General features: G+C 42.9%; 1 protein-coding gene across 1 annotated transcript in view; it reads left to right on the top strand.

Annotated features, from left to right (window-relative positions):
- The window catches only part of LOC134838997 (ubiquitin-conjugating enzyme E2 A), a 49,981-nt gene that overhangs the window by 19,293 nt on the left and 8,813 nt on the right, over window positions 1–21,875 (top strand). The window contains exon 2 of the mRNA XM_063854372.1: window positions 21,783–21,833. Coding sequence (XP_063710442.1) covers window positions 21,790–21,833 — 44 coding nt within the window. The 5' untranslated portion in view covers window positions 21,783–21,789. The remainder of the gene's footprint in view (window positions 1–21,782; window positions 21,834–21,875) is intronic.

Consider the following 21,875-nt stretch of genomic DNA (forward strand, 5'->3'; position numbering starts at 1 on the left):
CGGATGTTCATTTCCGCCTCTATTGCTTCCCTCCACTTTCCTATGTATTTTTGGTCAGTCTGCAAAACTCCTGGGAACACTTCTACATTGATGGCCGTGAGCATCTCATGCTTTTCTCTAGATTCAATAGTGACTCTAAAGAAACAAACATGCTGTAGAATCCTAGTGCAGTCACTAGATTCATCTCGGTTCCTCCATGGCAATCTGCAATCAGTTCCGTTCCCGTTTTTACCTTCATCACAATGTTCACAAACAATATCGTCAACTGCTTGTGTTGTTTCTCTATAGTCTTCACGCAATCCAGACCTCCAAAGACGTGACCTACCAGTCCACACACTTCTGCCAGACAGCTACGAGGTTTGATCAAGTCCTCTGGTCCCCAACCAGGCAACTCGACCCTTGTCTTCTCCGTTTCTCTTAGAGGCTGTCGTCATCACGCTACAGATGATAATAAGATCACACAGGTAACAGCCTGAGTTCAGTTCCCTCTGTACATCTCGTGTTGCACGTAACATCGAATCAGCGTTGGGACTAGGACACCATGATGGTTTCATCAGTTCCCACTCCCCCATCAAGCTCGTTTGTCAGATTTTGGCACTGAAGGTGCAGCCACCTTTTCCTCTAAGACTAGTCCCAGCCTGGTCTGCTGCTTAGCAGCGCTGCTTATTGTTGCAATTACCGACTTCCAGAATCTTAGCAACACTGCTTGCTTGTAATCAAAGAAGCAAACGCATATGTCTTCATTTACGAAAGGGTTGTACGCTATCCCTATGACTCCGGACACGTAACTGTATGACTTCTTTCTGATCGGTCCACAGCTTTCACTGGATTTCGGCACTGCTCCCGTAGATTCCTTTTTGAGCCTCAGTTCTGTGTTTCAGAATCTCCTTATTTCGTCTATTTTCTTCATGGGTTCAAGTTCCACTGGTTCTTTCATGTTTACTCGCATTGGTTTGCTCTGATGCACATCCAGAAGTGCTAGCAAGAGCAAGGCCTTCGCTCGTTCATCGCCTTCAATCAGTACCTTGACACAAGTGATCAATGCTGGCACTGAAGTTTGTTCTATCATGAACCGAATGAAACAGAGAGCGTCTCTCCGCTTCACGCACGCTATTGCTGCTTCCTCTTGCATTATCAGTTCTCTCAAACTCGTCATTGTGAACACCTTTTCTTCCTTCGATCTTTTCCTTTCTTCTGATTCATATTCCCCACGAGTAAGTCCAATCACCAAGCGAACCTCAGTTGTAACTCAGTTCTGACGTAAGGTACTGCTATCAGAGCGTGTATCTACGGCGTGGTTCTCATATCTTCTTAAAAGTATCGTAACACTACCGCTCTCCATGGAAGGCTGACCAACTGCTTGATCGTTTCTGCATGCATTTCAGACGACGCCAGAGTCTCGTATGCTTTCTGTTTCAGGGTGGTGCCTTGCATCATCGTTTCCAAGTAACATTCCATGGCACATTTGTCTTCCAGAGCCATTAAGTGTCCTCTGGCCGAATTTCTGTAATCCAATATCTCCATGTATCCGCTGGCGCGTTCATCTATCGATACAGTTTCTGACACTGTCAGTCTGTTATATTCCAATAAGACTAGCTGTCCTACAACAATTCCTTTTCCGTGGTTCATGGGAGACAGTTTAAAGTCTTTAATAGTACTCTCTCTACATTGGCTGAGTATTTCCATTTCTAATTTTGCTCCAGTCAGAGTGCGGTCACTCCTTTTGGTTTTGTAACCAGTTGATTTTATCCCTGCCATGAGAATGAGTGGCAACATCGCTACATCAGTCAACATCTTGTCTGTGCCAGGCAATCGATCATCACCCTGTCCCAAATCCAGAGCTTCTTCGACTCGTTTTCTTTTCACTGAATTGACGGCTTTTCTCGAGATTTCAAAATCCACCTTTGTCTTTCCCGCTTTCCTCAATATCACCTTGCTGCCCAATTTCATCTTCATTTCATTAATCCAATCAATCACCAATTTTTATCGCATCGTTCCTTTCCGGGTTCTTGACAGATATACCACTTCTCCTTTGACTTCTTGCGGTGTCATCTTGATAGGAAAGTTTGCCTCACTTTCGTCATTGGCTGAGTCGATCAATAACTCACTCAATCTCCCTTCACACTCGTGGAGTTTGTCAAGGACGTCCCGCATTAGTGGTCGGTTGAGACCTAGTTTCAAAATAGACTGGGTACCATAGCTCTGAACTACTGTCCAGACCTCTTCCATGAAGGCTACCCTATCCATTCTACATCCCGTCTTATTTTCATGGTCTCTGTGATGCACCTCCCACTCTTCTTTGGGCAACGTTCCCAAGAAAGGTACTCTGGCAGCGCCTTCTATTCTTCGTGTCCTTGGTGATTCCATGAGGAGTCTTTTTTCGTTATATTTAGAATTGCTCGGAGAGCCGCTCTCCGGCAAATTCCGGTTCGTTTCCATAAAAACCGACGAGGGTTCAAGCGGGGAGAAACCCTCGTCTGCTGGCTCAGTCGTTTCCAACGCATCCGCGCCGTTTTCAAAATCATTCAGGAAATTGAAGTCTAGGCTGGATACTCCTCCTGTCGATGCCTTATTGTCTTCTTTCTCGGCTTGATCGGGATCCTGTTGCTTAGGTTCCTCCGATCGACGGCTTCCTCCCTGCCCATCATATCCTTCTGATTTCTCTCTCGATTTTGAGAGCCCTTGCTCTCCACCTCTGGCCCTTTCTTGAAATTTCGGTATGATTAGCCTGCCAGCTGACTGATCTTCCTCCATAAACTATTTTTACCTCCTCATAGCCGAAGGGTGCTAGCAAGGTTCTCGTCTGAAGCGCTCCTCCCACCGTTAACTCCGGTTTCACACTCGTCAAGATCAGGGAGGCCTCTGGTAATTCAGCTCTGCCTCTCATCCTCATAGGCGCTACACCCAGTTTCGCCCATTCCTGATCAAATCTCCCAGGCTTCGGAGTTGCTGTTTTGCCTTCTCGTTGCTTGATCCGTGTAAGCAAATTGCGTATGCTGTTACACTGCGGAATTTCTGCCCACAAAACACGGATCCATCGTTTGCGAGAATTTCGCCATCCTCCTTTCATTGGTCTCAAAAGCTCTCAACCTAGGAGTTTGCACTGCGGAGACTGCTCCGAGCAACATTCTTCTTATCAGAGGGATATCAGGGAATTCCTATGGCAGCTTCTTGTAATCACCCCAACCTTTCGTCTCTTCTCTCACCTTGTGGTATGATGCAGTGAGCCGGGGAATTCTGGTGATCTAACCATTTGTCTTGTCATAAGGCCTTAGATTCCAGAGCTTTGGAAAAACTTCATTGTGCCCGCTTTCCACTTCTCCCATACGATCACGGAAGTGATCGTCGAAGTTGACAACCGTCATCTCTGGCACCGATATCTTTGCAAAAAACAGATCTACGCTCATAAGCTCTCGCATTACGTGCTGCTCACACCAAATCAGCGCACTTCCGTTCACTGCTGAAATGAGATTCAGGTGCAGCACCGACCTCCTGTATGCTTCTACCTTAACATCAGGAACGCAAACGTGACTGCTGGTCCATATATGACTGTCACAAACTCCGTGGCTCCTCTGATCAACGCTAAAGGATTGGTCCTCATAGCTAAGCTCAGATCAGCTAGCAGGGGCATGCCCCCAGCATGTCGTCGCACGTCTTCCTCCCTCTGGATTGTTTCGTCCTCTCCTGTTCCAAAGCGATTCTGCTGCAGGAGATACTGGATAAGAGTATGTCTCAAATCTATTTTTTTTCAGGAATCCGTAGCTCGCTTCACGTCGAATTTCCTCACAATCTCTCTCATCTGCTCTAGGTAGCGCGTCAAATTCATCAGATCTCCCAAGTTTCCATACGTTATCGCGATCAACGTTAGAAGTCCATCTAACCGCAAGTTTTGAACTCCTTCGGTGAGCAACACCGCCGGTCTTTTCGCAAAGTTTTTCACTCCAAACGTCACAAACAAGGCTAGTAGTTCAACGATCGATACTTCCATTACTGCATGGAGGAATTCTATTATCCAGTATCGAGAAAATGATGGGTAAATTTTCGCCAAGAAGGACGCGGTCCAACCGGCTCCTAGCCCTTCCAGCATGCTATCAGTCCGGTCAAAGCCTTCTTCTCCTATCACCTTTTGGGTCCAGAAAGCTTCCAGGGTAACTTGGCACACTCTGTTCACAAACTCGGCTGACTTTTGTTCAGCATTTTCGGCCAGGTTCACCTCCTTCACTAAATAGGCATGGATCTTCCTAATCATTACTGGGCCTTGCTCGAAAGCATCCGCGCCCAATGCCGCTACTCGAGGGATAAGGTGCAGCCAATGGTTAGCCTCTGGTTTCGTTCTCAACACCATCGCTTCCAGGTGAGCTCTGGTCTCCTTGGAATTCTTTCTCCTCCCTCCTTCCTCTTTTATTTCCATTCCTCAGAATCATAAATCGTTTGACATCGCTATGATTACTCGATGGTCATCGTCAAATCCTGGCTTCAATTTGAACTATCGACTGAAGTTGGACAGTTCCAACCCCAGTACTTCGTCCAACACTAGCATGTGTAGTGAATGGTCCTTTATCCTCTCATCGCATTCGAGATGTCTGACCCCACCGCAGGTAATTCAGCCCTGAGTGGCCTCAGATCCTCCATCTCTATCTCGCGATTTGGGGCAGATATGATCACATCATATTTCCCTTCCGAGAGCAAAGCCACAATCGCATACACGAACTTCAGTCCATCCGGGAGACGTGCTTACCCCGGGGACAGCGCGAACACAGCCCTCGGTGTTATCTTAGTGAAGGCACCCTCTTTCAGGGTATCTACTACTTCACCCATTTACTCGAGGATATCTTTTATCGCTGGCCATGCAGCGCTTTCGGCCGTCGTAGGCTCTCTGAGTCTGCTCAGTTAACCCCTGCTGTGTAGATGGTCATTGATACCAGCAAACACGATTGTGATCGGGTGCAATCTCTGTCTGTCTTTGTACCCCAATTAACATCGACACGGATTGCATTAGGTCTAGGTCGACCGCTGCCACCATTATAACATCAGGCCAAAACAGAGACTTGGAAGTATATACGAAGTCTGAACTCGCGACTATCATAATCTTAGCCTTCCTCATTTTTGCCTTGTTACATGCAGTAAAGATGGTTTCATCTTTCTTTATCGCCTTCAACCCATGGTATCTCTGAACATCACCTTCTTGGTTCACTTGTTTTGGGTACGCTCTTTCTTTCACATGCCCTAGGGGTGCTTTCACCTCCCTGAACATCTTTTTATATTGTCCAATTGGTGCCTTCGTCGTCAGAAATCTTCCAGGTCTTTCTTCTCACGTCTTGTAACGGTCTTGCATTCACCGGACCCATTGTATTGTTCGAGTCCCTCTAAATTGGCAAACCTCAAGGCATTTGTAGAGCTGAAGTTTATGCCAGCAGCTTTTAACCAGTCCACGCCTGTTATCGAGTACACTCCGTTGACAGATAATCTCGCTCCGTTCAAAATCCTCATGGCATCTGCTGCAAAGCTCACCATCTGAAGGTTCAGTTTCATCGGATCCTTTTCGTACAAGTGCCAGGGAGAAGGTTTGGGCCTCGACCACATCAAAGAGCTCCTATCTGGGCGTCGCTCCTCTCGACTGGTGCTCGTCGTCTCTGATCTCGTATCCGATCTAGAGGTGCTGGTCGTTTCCGCTGTCGGGTTGACAGGTCCTAATCTTCGTCTAGGGTTGATGGTTCTTCTCGTGGGCGCTTCCCCTAATCGATCTTGTACGTCCGTTCTTTGCCCTGGCCCACGGTCATCATGCCCCAAGATGTTTATCAAGGGGATCAGCAACATGACTACCTCTGGGTCCTCCAGAGCGAAGTCTCGAGCCATTAGCTGACGATAGATCGCATCTACCATCGGTCCCACACATGCCTCTGCCAGGTCCATCAATTCGTCCAAGTTGAAATTATCCATTCTCTTTCAGGTTTGATTATGTTATTGATTCAATGGTTTGAACTCAAGAGAATAATTAAACGATCAATCAGGATCTAGAAAAGAGGTCAGGAATATCACACTTGTCAGTTTTACACTAATTTTTGGTTAAAATTTAATTAAACAGTCAGGTAAAAAGATTTTAATCCTAAAATTTAATAAAATCAATCAGTTTCTAAAATTTTGAAATTCGTAAGATTGGACAGTCCAAACTTTGGATATATTCCTAAGATCACCATTCAGTTGTTCATGGTCACTAACTCCTTCTTACCCAGGGTCTTAATATCATAACACATAACATAACATAAAACACATATCACACACAACATACATTTTAGTATGACGCCCTCCTGCATGCCACCTAAACTCATTCACCCTTTCCACAAGGAAGTCTCTGAATCTCGTCAAGAACAAGACTAGGTTTTTTGGGTCCACGTGCCGCTTCTCTTTCGCCTGTGTCACCAAGAAGCACAAGTACTTTCCCCGTATCTGTGACGCCACCGGAGACACGGCTGCTATGCCTCCTTATTCTGGTCTTTGCTTCCAAAGGAATTCTATATTTTTACATTCTCTTTTAAAATATGCTGCTAACGCTGTCTTAAAACTCATGTCTGCTGTGATTGCTATCGCACATGTTCTATTTGTGAGTATGAAACCGCTATCTGTTAGTTTTATGCTACTTGAATATTCATTTGCTAAGTTAAAAATTGACTCAACTACCCTCCCTATGTCCAGTTTCTTAGGGTCTCGCCTGTTTCTGCTTCTAAATCTCCTGTCTTTCTTGCTATTCTAAATTTGTTTATAAATAAATTTTCAGTGTGGGTAAGTCCTACCCACACTCCCCGGACAAAAATCTCCATCGATGTCCCCGTCGATCGCATACCGGATATCAAGTCAAAGTTGGAAGCCGGTATGAGTAATTGCTCTTCCTGGGCAGCCCAGGAAGGATCCTTTCTTTCGGTCTCCTTTGCGTCTCCTTTGGGTTTCCTTTTGGGTCTCCTTTGGGTCCGACTTCATTTCGTGCAGCCACTCCAAGACCCGCAGATTCGTCAACTCTTGTTCGTAGGATTGCTGTTCCTCAAATTCTACCTCGGGATTCGACCGGTCCTCGATCCATTCCTCCTCATGGTCATCAACTAGGTCGATGTCTTGCAACACGGTTATTCCTTCTAGACCCACCATTTCTTCCACTATCTTCTTTAGATCTATTCTGTCCACTATGAAGTCATCTCCGTAAGGATTATATTTCTTCTTGGACCTTGTGCTGTCATTCTCTCGAGTCTGTATCGTAAACGGAAGATCCGGTTCCAAGTTTTTGGGGACCTCCATCTGTTCGGGGTCTCACCAGTCCTCCTCTGCGTAGGGTAAGGTTTCATCATCCGCTTCAATCACCTCCTTGCAATCCAGGTCCAGCGGTGGAATCGTTCCTTCCTCTACGACCTCATTTCCATCGTTCTTTTCCCTGGTGCCCTTCTCGTTGACCTCACAAGCAGGATCCATCATCAGATAATCGCCCTCTTCCATGTCTGCAGGTATACACCAGTCTTCTGTCGATGGGTTGTGTGATATAATGTTCTCGTAGCGGGCGACTCGGCCAGTACTCAGTCTATAAAAGCGTCCTTCCTGGTCTACTTCCGTAATCATGAAGGGTCCCCTCCATTTTTAGGAGCTTTTTCGTTCCTTTCGGTTGTATAACGTTCTGAAATATCCATAGGTAGTCTCCCACCGAGTAATTTTTTTGCACCAGCCGCTTTCTTGTCGAATCTTCTCCTCTGCCTTACCTGTGCTTGCTGAGTATTTCGTCTATACAAGTCATTAAATTCTTGCTGACGTCTAATCACATCCCTTACATAGACATGGGGTGACGTTTTCTTTCCCTCGTACTCTGGATAGAAGAAATTCAGGGGCCAAAACTTCTCGTGTCCGGTTAGCATTACGTGTGGACTAACTCTGGTGGTGGAATGTTGCGGGATGTTACAAGCTCCCATCACCTGTGGGAGGTATCTGTCACAATCGGTCATGTACCCGGAACAATATACCTTCAGCATCGACACTAACGTTCAATTGTACCTTTCCACTAAGCCATTCGTCTGGGGATGGTATGTCATGGAGCGAGCTTGATCAACCTGTGAGCTTTTCATAAGCTCTTTCGTGAGTTCTCCCACGAAGCTGTTCCATTATCCGATTGAAATGTCATCGGACAGCCATGTCTCGCTATCCACGTTTTGATCAGGTGATCGCACGTCTCTTCCGCTGAGGCAGTTATGCAGGGCACGGCCTCTACATACTTCGTGAAGTGATCAATCATGACCAAGACTTGATTATAACCACTATCTGTCATGCATAACTTTTATTGATCAATCTGCACCACCTCGTTGAATTCAGACGACTCGATCGACAGCAAAGGAAATCGCAATTTCCTTGGATCCTTGACCTGTTAGCATGACAGACATGCTGTTACCCTTTTCTCGCATGCGTTTTTCATTCCAGGCCACTCAAAGCGCTTCAGGATCCTCTGATATACTTTGTCGATCCCCTGATGGCCCATCTGATCATGCGACCTGAATAAAAGTCCTGTCTGGTAGAGTTGCGGCAACACTATCGCTTTATACTTGTATAGGACTTTGTCTTCATCTCTTCTCTTGCAAGCCACAATCCCGTCCTTGTTCAGATATAACCTTCCCTCTTTCTGCATAAAGTACTGTCTCAGAATACGGTAACTGTCTTCCTCAATGTCTCCTTTGTCGGAGCAGCATTTTCTATCCACCTTTTCAGGTTGCTTGTCATGCGGTCATTTCTCTGCGCTCTTAGTAGGTCCGAGAGTCTGTATCTCGCTTTCAAGTACGTCTTCATGACACTCATCTGACTATTTAGCTCATTGGCAGATGCGTCTCTTCTTCCATCTTAACGCATCAAATCAACGGCTGTGTTTCTTGTTTGAACGGCTGGAGATCACTCCTGACTACCTCTTTCTGCGGCAGTAAGCTTATCGAACCTTTCGATACTGCTATTGTTTGCAAATCATCTGCTGCGTTGTCAAAGACTCTTTCGCCTGGTATGAGGTAGCGATCACTGTCAGTGTCTTGATATACCTCCCTATCCACATCCCTTGCTCGAGTCTCCACTAGTAGTGAGTGGATCGCTAGTTCTGACAGTCCGATCCTGAGCTCGAGTTCCTGTCTGAGTAGGTGTCAATTCCTGAATTCCCGGAATTATCATCTAATGAAGAGTCTGGAATGGAGCCTGCATCCTCTCCTGGGTCAGTTCTGCGCGTTCTGCTCATCCACTTGAACTCCCCGGACAAAGTTTTATCCTCCAGGTCTTGTCCCTTATCAGGAACTTTCTCTTCTATATCCGACTCCCCGGACAAACTTTCTTGTCCCGGGTTTTTATTCTGAACTCGCCCTCTTCTTGTCGTTCGTCTTCCCGGACAAATTTCCTTGCTCCAGGCTTCGAATAAATTCCTCACCTTCCTTCTGCAGGTCATCAAAGGTAACCGTTTTCTTTTGTATGTCGTTCTCCTGTTCTTTCCGTTTGTATGAAGTGCTTGTTAAAACTTCTCGGGGTATCGAGGATACTAGTTGCTGAACTATTGTCCTACAATCCCTCTCATTATCTTTGTGTTGTCGTATTGACGGCATGATCTTCACCTTCTCACTGACTGTCAGTGATGACATAGCTGCTGCCCACTCGGGGTCATCTCTAGTCTCTTTTCTCCCCAACAATCCACCCAGCATCCGAATTACTTGTGGTGTGACCTGCAGCGGTTTATCTAGCAATGAGAGGCTGTTTATGTTCATACGAGAGAGATCCTGTTGGACCATGTTCAAACGTAGCAACAGATCCAAGGGCACCGGGTCCCTTTTGGATAAGATCTTTATTTCTGCTGCTTTCTCCACTGGTAATTCTGAGTGTCCCGGAATTGGATGTCCTGATTTGTTCAACCATCTCGTCAAGGCAAGTGCTTCATAATTCTCTTTGTCCAGAAACAAGAATCCTTCTTTGATTTCCGCGTGATTGGCCTGCTTCTGCTCCAGTCTCTCATAAAACTCAGTCTTCATACTGAGGCTGTCACCTTTCTAGTGTTTGCCACGCATCCTGTGCTCGATTATCATGTGGTAGCCATCTAACCTTACTATTCAACTACCAATATAACTCTGATCCATCGAGTATGTCTTCAACCAGGATAACGCTCTGTTGTCCTCGCGTAACTCAAAGGGAGCACTCCCCAAGTATGCGCGGTACTTTTCCACGAATGTGACTACTGCAAACATTTCTGCTTTTGGTGCATCATATTTCATCTGAGTGTCACTCAACACCTTGCTGCCATATGCAATGGGACGGGGAACCGTTATTCCCTTCAATTCCTGCTCCTGATGCAGTATTCCTGAGTTGTCTACTACTGATGCGTCTGTGTCAAGAAAATAAATGCGCTTTTCTGTAGGCATATCTAGCACTAGCGCTTCGCACAGTTCCCGCTTTATGTTCTCGAAGGCAGAGTGAGCTTCTTGGTTCCATTCGAACTTCTTTCCTTTGTTGCGCATCAGCCTCTGCCTTGGATACACCTTGTCTGCATATCCTTTTATGAACCCACGGTAATAATTGGCAAACCCTAGCAAGCTCATGAGTTATGTGTCCGTTCTGGGAGCCTTCCATGTCAACACAGGGTCCAAGTCAACACAAGGCCTTCCATGTCAACACAGGGTCTAATGCTTCCGGGTCCGGCCTCAGACCATGCCTGTCCATCATTCTTCCTAGATACTTGATTGAATCCCTATGGTTTCACATTTCGATGGTTTGCATTTCAAGCCTGCTCTTTTCATGCATCCCAAGACCTCATCGAGCCGGTCGATGTGGTCTTCTAGGGTTGGTAATGCTATGATCACGTCATCCACGTAACACATCACAAGATTCCCGTACTTCTTCGTCACTCTGGTCAAAGCCTGAGCCATCAGTCTTTGAAAAGTGGCCGTTGTGGTGCACAAGTCGAAGCGCATCCTCTTCCACTGGTACAACCCCAACTCACATGCGAATCCGGTCTTTTCTCTATCCTTCTTCCGCAGAGGGACCTGCCAAAAGGCAGAGCCCAAATCCAGTGTGTTGAAGAAGTTTAGAGAGACTCTCGTCAATTCGCGGTATCGGGTACACGTCTTTTATTGTCACGGCTTTCAAGTAGCGAAAGTCGCAACAAAAACTAAGCTGCCCCCTTTCTTTTTCGCCATTACTACCCCACAAACCCATGGCAATTTTGAGCGTTCTATCATGTCATATTCGAGCAACATTTCTATTTCCGCTCGGCACGCTTCCGGTTTACGTGGCGTCATTCGTCTTGCGCCTTCCTTGTTGGGAATGGCGCCATCCTCAAGTTCCGGTTCGTGTTCGACGAAGTTACAGCAACCGATATCCGCCGGTTTGTCAAATTCTAGTTCACAGGTTTGTCGGAATCGGTTTGTCAGATTCTAGTTCATATGACGAGGGGCGTTCCGGAAAATTCGAGCAGCTCAACAAACCGTCGTCCGTTTCGGACTTCATTGAAAACAGTTTATGAATGGATTTTAGTTCATTAATCCTTTTTAAAATTTTATCTTTATTGGCATGATAAGGACAGTCTTTTACCCTATATCTCTTCATAGGGTCTTGTTTTGTGTCTCTTCATAGTCGGTCCTCGTCGGCAAAGCGTAACCAAGTTTCTTTCCACGCTGGATTGAAATCGTGGTGTCCAATGTGTTCAACAACACACTGACACACAGTCCGTTTCGAGTTACCGAGAAGCTCACGCCTAAAATCACTGAACTTTGACTATTTGGATTCGGTACCAAACAAACCTGTTTACTATCATTTAACGAACTCAAATTCCTCATTCTAGAAATTGCTACCACAGCCAGTCCCGGCTGTAGTTTTACCTTTCTATCTAAAAAGATTGGTACCTTCTTTTTATCTGTTATTATTCCGTTAATCGGTTTGTTAACATACTTCCGGTCCGGGTTTCTAATCCTTATTAGACCGTTGTTCAAGTCAATCATCACATCGAAATTTCTGACAAAATCTCTGCCCAAGATGATTTGGTCGGAGTCGTCCAAATTCTCTACTACCAGGAAGCTCATCCAAAGACCCCGTCCTCCCATGTGGAGGACCGTTATTGGTGTTCTTTCGGCTACGTAAGTCGCTCCTCGGTTGGCTGCGGCCAGTCGCCGATTCGTCGGAATTAGATCTTCCCTCTTGAAGCCCATTCTTTCCCAAGTTTTTATTGGCATCACGTTCACTACTGCTCCTGTGTCCAGAAGCCCTGTGACTCCGATTTTTTCCCATTGGTGTCAAGCAGATGTGCAGTCACATCTGTTCGTATCCAATGTGAACTGCGTCTTGCTCCATCATGGCGTCATGGCCTATCCTACGGACTTTGAGTTCTTCTTCTCCCAAATGGATCTGCCCTATTTGGTCACTGTCTGTTGTCACATATGTCCTAGTGTAGTTGCTATTTCCATCCACGTTCAGCATCACTTGATACGGTCCATAGACTTCCACGTAGCGCCCGTGAAGCTTCTTCATTCGAGGGCCATCCGTTGTTAGTAGTGCCCGCACAGCTCTTGACTCAGTGCGTGGCTCCACCTGCCTCAGATAATCTGCATATGTGTCCAAATGCATCAAAGTGAACTCTGATATTTAACTCAGATTTCTGACTACCTGGTGTCCCGCTACCGAGATTATTGATTGTATTTTGCTTCCTTGTGGCACCATACCAAACCTCTGCCCGGAGATCACATTTAGTTTCATGCTCAAACTACTTGTCGCTTTTGTTTCTTCGACTTCTGATGCCTCGAAGGTATTCAACTTCTCCTGTAGTTTGTCATTTTCCAATTCAAGCATCATTTTTTGTTCGATCTCCTTCGTTACCAATTCCTGCTGGACTCTATTTAGAGCATCCCTCGCGGCTGCCCTATAATCAATCTTGAAGTCATCCGCCACAGTCACAGGTTCCGGTTCACACGTCTCTTCCGTTACCGCCTGCATCTTCTGTGTTGCCAGCTCTTACGGTTTTCCTTTCTGCGCGCTTCAAATTACTGAAAGAATTTCGAAGGCTATAGCAATGTAGTATGATGCCATTTATATTCTGCAGTGAGTCGATATGACGCGGATAAAAGTAATTTCGTGCATTTTGTAAATTCTGTTCGATGACACTGTACCAATCTTACGAACAATGCGAGATTCAATGGGGACATTGACCGGGCTGTCCGGGGAGTATGTGACTTCCACCAGAATGGACAAAACTGCAGATTTGACAGATTCGAAATTTTAGCAGCTAACCTTCCGAATTGACGGTTCCAAGAGATTAGTGACGTTATTGGGACGATAAGTCAAACGGTGAAGGTCAAGATATTCTGGAATTTTGAAATTTTGAAAATTCGAAGTGATGACGTAATATTTCTGAGAAACGTCAAAAACGGCCATTTTGGAAGAAAACCAGAATAAAATCAAAACAACATTAGTTGCGATAGCGATAACTACGAGAATTGCGATAGAAAAACAACAACGATTAGCAGAGTTAGCATAGACCGCTCCGAGTTGCAACGATAGTGTCGCTACAATCGTTGCAAGGCCGTTCACAACAACGGTGAAGGGTAGAAGACAGCCTTCCGGAAGGAAGATAAGGACGTTATTTTCCCCGATTCAGGAATCCGGAGGGGTCTCGGGAGTTGAACTGAAACTCTTTTATATAAACTTTTAGCTTCCCAATTATGTCTTGAATTGATTTTACTTAACATCTGAATTCATTTTGCAACGATGAGAAGCTTGGAAATGGGGAAAGGGTTGATCCATCTTCGATGGAGATGATGATTTTTATCTACTGAACAAAAACAATAATAATTTAATAAATAGTAGTAGCCCCGATTTTAGGAGTGACCTCGTGGTCTGGTGATACTGCGACCCAGCCATGAGCTCACTATTTCTAAGTAATTAAGTTACTCGCTAAGTAATTAAGTTAATTTGAGCGTTCTGGTCAAAGCCGGAGAACAGTAACGTTTTTGTGGACCCGATGTTAGAAAGACCACCAAAAGAAATGGCTTTGGTAGAGACGGTGAAAAGCATGTAGAGCTCTGTTTAGGCGTTGGCTAGTCGTCTTCGGACCTAGCTTTATCTTCCGTCGATATGTACTTCCGGGCGAATGTTACAATCATTCATCATGTTTTCATGTTATCAATTGTTGTGTCGAGATCTGCTCTTAACTTTTTGGTCGAATGATCGGTTCCGCTTTAGTGTTCTTTGAAAATAAGTTGCTTCACGGATGGACAGCGAGCTGTGTAACACCAGATTACTGTTGTTTGGTACATGCACTGATAGGGTTCATCAGGCAATTTAAGGCACTTTGCACAGTAGTTTTCACCTTCCATGACTTTCTAAGGGGTTTGTACATTTCTCTAAAAAGTATAAAAGTCAATTTTTTGCGATTACTGCCGCCATTCAAGAAGAACTGCTGACCCAAACACGGAAATTTTTTGAACAAGCTTTGTAAGAACAGCTTATATATAAGAGTCAACCTTTTGCGATTACTGCCGCCAACAATAAAAGCTGCGGGACCAAACACGGAAAAAGTTTTCAGCAAGCTTAGCAAGAACCTAAGCATATGACTGATAAACACAGGGCAGGCAGCTTTTTAAAAAAGAGAATCTCCCTGGCAATACCGATTGCGAACGCCGCTTTCGTAATCGGCACAACAAATTACAAAACAACTTTCGACGAAGTTTGATTTGCAATACAATGTATATATTCTCGTGTGGAATTGCGTGTTTTTATTTAAGAAACGTAAGTGGTTTTGTCTAGTTTAATTTTAAACACATCAACACTAATCATCTTCTTATTATTATCACTTCCATATCTAGAAAATTCCAAATATCGAGTTTAATTTTAAGCAAATCAACACTAATCATCTTCTTATTATTATCACTTCCATATCTAGAAAATTCCAACTATTATGATCGGCATATGCGATGAAGGGACTCCTGACGGTAATCTCGGTTATTATGATACACCTATCTTCTGATTACTTTTGGGCATTTATAAAATTTACGTCTGTCGCTCTCTCTCTCTTTCTCTCTCTCTCTCTCTCTCTCTCTCATAGTTCAAATACATCATGGTTGTTTTGTTTTCGGTTCAAAAATTGTCTAACCAGGTTTTCTGTGCTCACGGGGAGCTCGTCTACATGTTCTGAATGATTTTACAACGACGTTGATTGTGTTTCTCCGACTGTCGATATCAAATTGAACATCATTCAAGAAAAACGTATAAACTTTTGTAGATATAGTTCTTTTATTGAAAATTTTTTGATTTAGTGACATTGCTTAGTATGGAGTTTTTCCGTTTTCTAAGTTTTGAGTTGTATTGCAGTGGGCGCTCAGCTCAGTTTTGCCTATTTGTGCGTGATGAATTTAATGTCATCAAAATTTCTCAGGTTTTTTAATTCTTTATTTAAGTGATACGCTTGATATTTCAGGCCAAACGTCAACCCCCACAAGACGTCGACTAATGGGAGACTTTAAAAGGTAGTTTATAAAAGTTGCACACATATAATGACCATGCTAATTAGCCATTTTCTTGATTGTTTAATGAGTTTTTTTGTAAAATTTGCAAGATTAAAATAGATGCCTTGCTATTCAGGTTATATTGGAATTTTTCAGACTCCAAGGAGTTCCTCCACATAGAATCAGTGGTGCACCTACAGAGCATAACATTATGGTCTGGAACGCTGTCATTTTTGGGTAGTTTTTTCAATTGTTCATACTAGACTATTTTCCCGTAAATAACTTTGTTCACAGGATCTTCAATTTTAAGATCTCCATTATTAGTCGAGTTGCACGTATAGGAGCTGGTCTAGGGATGTTGAAGCGTTTCTTGTTTTTGGTAGAATGTTTTCTTCCAGTTTTTTGGGTGCATGATTCTTTCGACTACCATTGCCATAAGCAAGGGCATTGCAATCGGTTACTAGAATTTTTACCGTAAATAACTTTGTTCACAGGACTCATCGACTCCTGGTGCTCTTGCACAAATAGCTTGAAGGTAACTAATATGACAGGGGCGGTAAATACTCAGGTTTCGAATCTGACCACGACATTTTTTTTTCTGCGGTAAATATTCCGGTTCAAAAAAATCGGCATATTTGTCTGCTAATGTTTTGTCGGCGCAGTTGCCAGATCTAAGAATAGTTTCTTTATGCTGTAAAAAAATTTTGCTGTAGCTTTAATAGTTTTAGCATTTTAAAAATCTGGCTGAATCAAAATTTTTACAATGGTTGTGTTGAAAAATGGAACCAATGTTCAAAACTGAATTGTGAAGCTTTTCGCATAACTAGTATGCATCATCAGTCACTGGAAACAAAAAAGATCATAAAAATTATCACAATAAACAACAACAACTAATATTGTTCTGTGACATCTATAAAAGAGATGCAACATACAGAAAATAGAACAGGGAGAGGCGACCCGCGGTAGCCAGCCTTCGGCCAGACTCCCCGGGCCGTGTTCATAACCGGGTAGTCAGAGTTCTTTGCCGATATTCCTCTCGGCTGTTCAGCTGTGGTTGCCTACGCCTTATATGCAGCGCTTCCATTGTATAAAGAGTGATCGGGTCAGGTGCCTGGGTCGGGGTCTTTGTTTCGTATCTGGTGACTCCTTCACAGCCAGTAAGGTGCTCTCCGACGGGTGCCGTTGTCTTCAGATGCTCCTTCAATCGTGTGCAGAAGTGGCGGACTGTTTGCCCGACGTAGCGGGCGTTGCAGCCCGAACAACGAATTTCATACACCACACGACTTCTTAGATCTGCAGCAACCGGCGCTATGGGTGAAGACATGAGAGTTTGCAGCTTCCTGGTGGTGAAAATGACGCTGACATCTTGAATCTTTTTGAGCCTCTTGCCAAACTGATCAGAGATACTACCACGGTAAGGTACCACCATGACGGGTCGCTCATTGTGATCAGTCAGGCGGGAAGCGACATAACTCTCAAGTTCACCATTCGAGGGATTCTGCCGTATCTTCTCAATCGTCCGTGAAATGATAAGATCTACGAACGATGGCGGGTACTGGTTGTAATTCATTGGTTGTAATTAGACCTACTGGATTTCGTTTTTTTCCCATTGTTTTGTCTTTTCTGGTTGAATTGGTTTCAGCTGTTTAAATTGACTTAGTCGCCTCTACGTGACGAGCGAAAAAAAATTTGTGTGTGCGTGTCTGTGCTCTGAGGCTGAGGGGGACTTGATAATGTCTTATTAGTCTAAAAAGTTTTTAGAATTTTTTTGCGGGTTTTTTTGTGGGCCCAATAGGTTTTGGCCTATTTTATATCGGCATAGTAGCTTCATATTGTTTCATTTGATCATCAAATAAAGTGTTTTTGAGTGTTTCTGCTTTGGGGTGAGGTGAACTTTTAATTTTCAGACATCTAAATCTTGTTGATTTTTGTATCCCAAGTGCTGCGAAGCTCAGCTTTGTCTTTGTGTTTTTTTTTGTTTTCTACAAGTGCATGGAAGTTATATTGTGTCAAAAATTTTAAAATTTTTGCATACATTTCTTTAATTTTTTCTAAGTTTTTATGTTTCTTTTCGAATGCACTTCCTAGCAAGCAACGGATGGGATTATTTTATTATCCCTAATTTTTCCTGCTGGATGTGCAGGTTGTTTTATTGCAAGTTAATTAATTATTTTGAGATTTTTTGACTGAGTTTTTGTCTTCTCCTTTAAGAATCGATGAACGTAGTTCAGACTATTATAAAGGTCGTGATGATTTTTTTGTAGTTTTCAGGATAATCCATAAAAATTGTCCAGGCTCCAATTTGATCCTGTGCCTTTCGAATTTTACTTTCATTTTCAGTTGACTTGATTTTTTTTTGTTTAAAGGACGGCAAATTCTATTATCGAACAGTGAAAGTGTAAAGGTCACGAAAAATGTGATTGACTTATAATTTCGAAAATGGACATTAATTATCAGATTTCGCAGCGAAGTATATATATTTTTATTTATTGATCCAGTTTTCTCAAATTGGGTTAACTTGATCAAAAAGTGTCAATCATAAATTGATCAAGAATTTCATAGAGCTTTAGGGCCATCTTTTTGTTCAATACAAGCCGGGATTCAATTCCTGTTTAATCGCGTGCCTTAACTATTTTGCAACTGTCTGTTGGCTATGTTTTAATGAGGAAGAAATAAATGGAGTTTGCGTGGTCCGAATTTTACATTTCTCTTAGATAAATTATTTCTATAATAATTGCAACAAAAGTTCTTTGCTTTTTCAGCCTACGATTTCTCTGACAGAATTTTTTCATGTTTTTCAAGACATTTTTTCGAGTCAAATTATCACCTTTTTGCCTCCTAACCTGGAAACACGCTTGGGGACGGTACCGGCCGTGACGAACTATAGACAGCAGAGCTCTAGCGATCCAGGTCAAAGAACAGACGTTCAAGATCGATAGACAGGAAGCGCCAACGAGAGAACAATTGCAGAAATTGGATTGTCTATAAAATTTAGATCTTTTTGAGACAATGTGCAAGATTCTGAACATTCCGATAGAAGTGAAAAAGATATGGGCAAGAAGACGACTGATGCCATGGTTTAGAGCTAACATGACTGCATGGCTGTACGAATATGCCAAAAAGCATATGCCGAAGCACGGCAGAGTGTACAGTGGGTATCAGCTGGACATTGGGACCGGAGCTTTCAAGCGAGCTTTCGTGACTCATTGGGATGCAGTGACCACCGCTGTGAAAAAAATTCCAGGGCAAGTGAACGTAGTGGAAAGGAAAAAGAAGAGATGTTGAAGGAAGATTTGGAGAGAAACGTGACGTTGTGCCTCCACAACAGCTTCTGCATGAACATTGAATCTAATGTGGATCCGCTACCTTGTTGTAAACAAAGTGTAGAAGTGCAGAAGTGTTGGAGGACTGCTTCCAACAGCGTCAGAATAGCTAACGATGTGTTGCAAGACACAGAAACTGAAAGTGCAGAGTCAGTGTCACAGGAGGAGGAGATGGAATATTGACGAATGGCCGGAAACAAAAGATGCAAAAAGAAAGAAAATTAGAAGAATTTAGAAGCTTTAGAACTTCTAAGCGACGAAAAAAAAGAGAAACAAAGAAGTGACAAAAAGAAGAAGATAAAACTCAGAATTGTTTTATGTGTGTGACAAAAACTCAAGTGGGAAGCTAAGCAACCAAGTTGTAATTGAAAACTGAAACATTTAGTTGAGTTTTGAACATTAAAGAAACTGTTGCATTTACAAATTTGCATTTTGATTTTAGTTAGTGCCTTTAGAGACACTTACTATTTTTTTAGAAAGGCTTGAGTAAAGAGTATATTTAAATATTCCAGCCTGCATGATTGTTTTTAATCAACTAGGACGACTGATCACTTTGTGGTGACATGAAAGCCTGGATAATCTCTTGAAGAGGGAGATTGTTTCATTGTTCTTTCTAACCACAGACTTCCTTAATTTTAATTTTCAGGACAATAACAACCAAGATGTCCGAAGGGAAGAAGCATACTAGGATAATTTTAGCTTGTTGGTTGGCAGGGCTGTCCTGCAAACCAACATCTTTTAAAATATAGGAGAAAAAGTTTTAAAATCAGGACATTGACACTGGAAGTCAGAAAAGACGTTTTATTTTAAGTCACATCTTCAAAGTGCAGATTAGTGAAAAAATTTCGAAGGCTATAGCAATGTAGTATGATGCCATTTATATTCTGCAGTGAGTCGATATGACGCGGATAAAAGTGTTTTCGTGTATTTTGTAATTTCTGTTCGATGAATCCGACCAATTTTACGAACAGTGCGAGATTCAATGGGGACATTGACCGGGCTGTCCGGGGAGTATGTTACATTTGACCAGAATGGACAAAACTGCACTTTTGACAGATTCGAAATTTTAGCAGCTAACCTTCCGGTTTCAAGAGATTAGTGACGTTATTGGGACGATTAGTCAAACGGTGAAGGTCAAGATATTCTGGTATTTTGAAAGTTTAAAAATTCGAAGTGATGACGTAATAATTCTGAGAAACGTCAAAAACGGCCATTTTGGAAGAAAACCAGAATATAATCAAAACAACAAAGGTTGCAATAGCGATAACTACGAGAATTGCTATAGAAATACAACAACGAATAGCAGAGTTAGCAGAGACCGCTCCGAGTTGCAACGATTGGGTCGCTACAATCGTTGCAAGGCCGTTCACATTAACGGTGAAGGGTAGAAGACAGCCTTCCGGAAGGAAGATAAGGACGTTACTTCCCCGGATTCAGGAATCCGGAGGGGTCTCGGGAGTTGAACTGAAACTCTTTTATATAAATTTTTAGCTTCCCAGTGATGTCTTGAATTGAATATACTTAACATCTGATTTCATTTCGCAACGATGAGAAGCTAGGAGTTCGGGGAAAGGGTTGATCCATCTTCGATGGAGATGATGATTTTCATCTACTGAACAAAAACAACAATAATTTAATAAATATTAGTAGCCCTGATTTTAGGAGTGACCTGGTGGTCTGGTGATACTGATACCCAGCCATGAGCTCACTATTTCTGCATGTAATTAAGTTAATTTGAGCGTTCTGGTCGAAGTCGGAGAACAGTGACGTTTTTGTGGATCCGATGTTAGAAAGACCACCAAAAGAAATGGCTTTGGTAGAGACGGTGAAAAGCATGTTGAGCTCTTGTTTATACGTTGGCCAGTCGTCTTCGGACCTAGCTTTATTTTCTGTCGATATGTACTTCCGGGCGAATATTACAATCATTCATCATGTTATCCATTGTTGTGTCGAGATCTGCTCTTAACTTTTTGGTCGAATGATTGGTTCCGCTTTACTGTTCTTTGAAAATAAGTTGCTTCACAGAAGGACAGCAAGCTGTGTAACACCAGATTACTGTAGTTTGGCACATGCACTGATAGGGTTCATCAGGCGTTGAAAGGCACTTTGCACAGTAGTGTTCACGGCAACGCTCACCTTCCATGACTTTCCTAGGGCTTTGTACGTTTCTCTGTTATGTATAAAAGTCAACTTTTTGCGATTACTGCCGCCATTCAAGAAAAACTGCTGGCCAAAACACGGAAATTTTTTTGAACAAGCTTTGTAAGAACAGCTTATTTATAAGGCAATACACTTTCGTAATCGGCACAACAAATGACAAAACAACTTTCAACGAAATTTGATTTGCAATACAATGTATACATTCTCGTGTGGATTTGCGTGTTCTTATTTAAGAAACGTATCCCGTATCGAGTTTAATTTTAAACACATCAACACTAATCATCTTATTATTATCACTTCCATATCTAGAAAATTCCAAAGATTCTGATTGGCATATGTGATGAAGGGACTCCTGACGGTAATCTCGGTTACTATGATACACCTACCTTCTGATTACTTCTGCGCATTTATGAAATTTACGTCTGTCGCTCTCTCTCTTTCTCTCTCTCTCATAGTTCAAATATATCATGGTTATTTAGTTTTCGGTTCAAGGATTGTCTACCCAGGTTTTCTGTGCTCGGGGGGAGCTCGTTTAAATTTTCTGAATGATTGTTCAACGACGTTGATTTTTTCTCCGACTGTCGATATCAAATTGAACATCATTCAAGAAAAACGTATAAACTTTTGTGGATATAGTCTTTTTATTGAAGATTTTTTGATTTAGTGGCATTCGCTTAGTTTGGAGCTTTTCCGTTTTCTAAGTTTTGAGTTGTATTGCAGGGGGCGCTAAGCTCAGCTTTGCCTATTTGTGCGTGATGAATTTAATTTCAACAAAATTTCTGAGGTTTTTAATTGTTTATTTAAGTGATACGCTTGATATTTCAGGCCAAATGTCAACCCCCGCAAGACGTCGACTAATGAGAGACTTTAAAAGGTAGTATATAAAAGTTGCAGACATATAATGACTATGCTAATT

Source organism: Symsagittifera roscoffensis, chromosome 2 (assembly GCF_963678635.1).
Source record: "Symsagittifera roscoffensis chromosome 2, txSymRosc1.1, whole genome shotgun sequence".
NCBI lineage: Eukaryota > Metazoa > Xenacoelomorpha > Acoela > Convolutidae > Symsagittifera > Symsagittifera roscoffensis.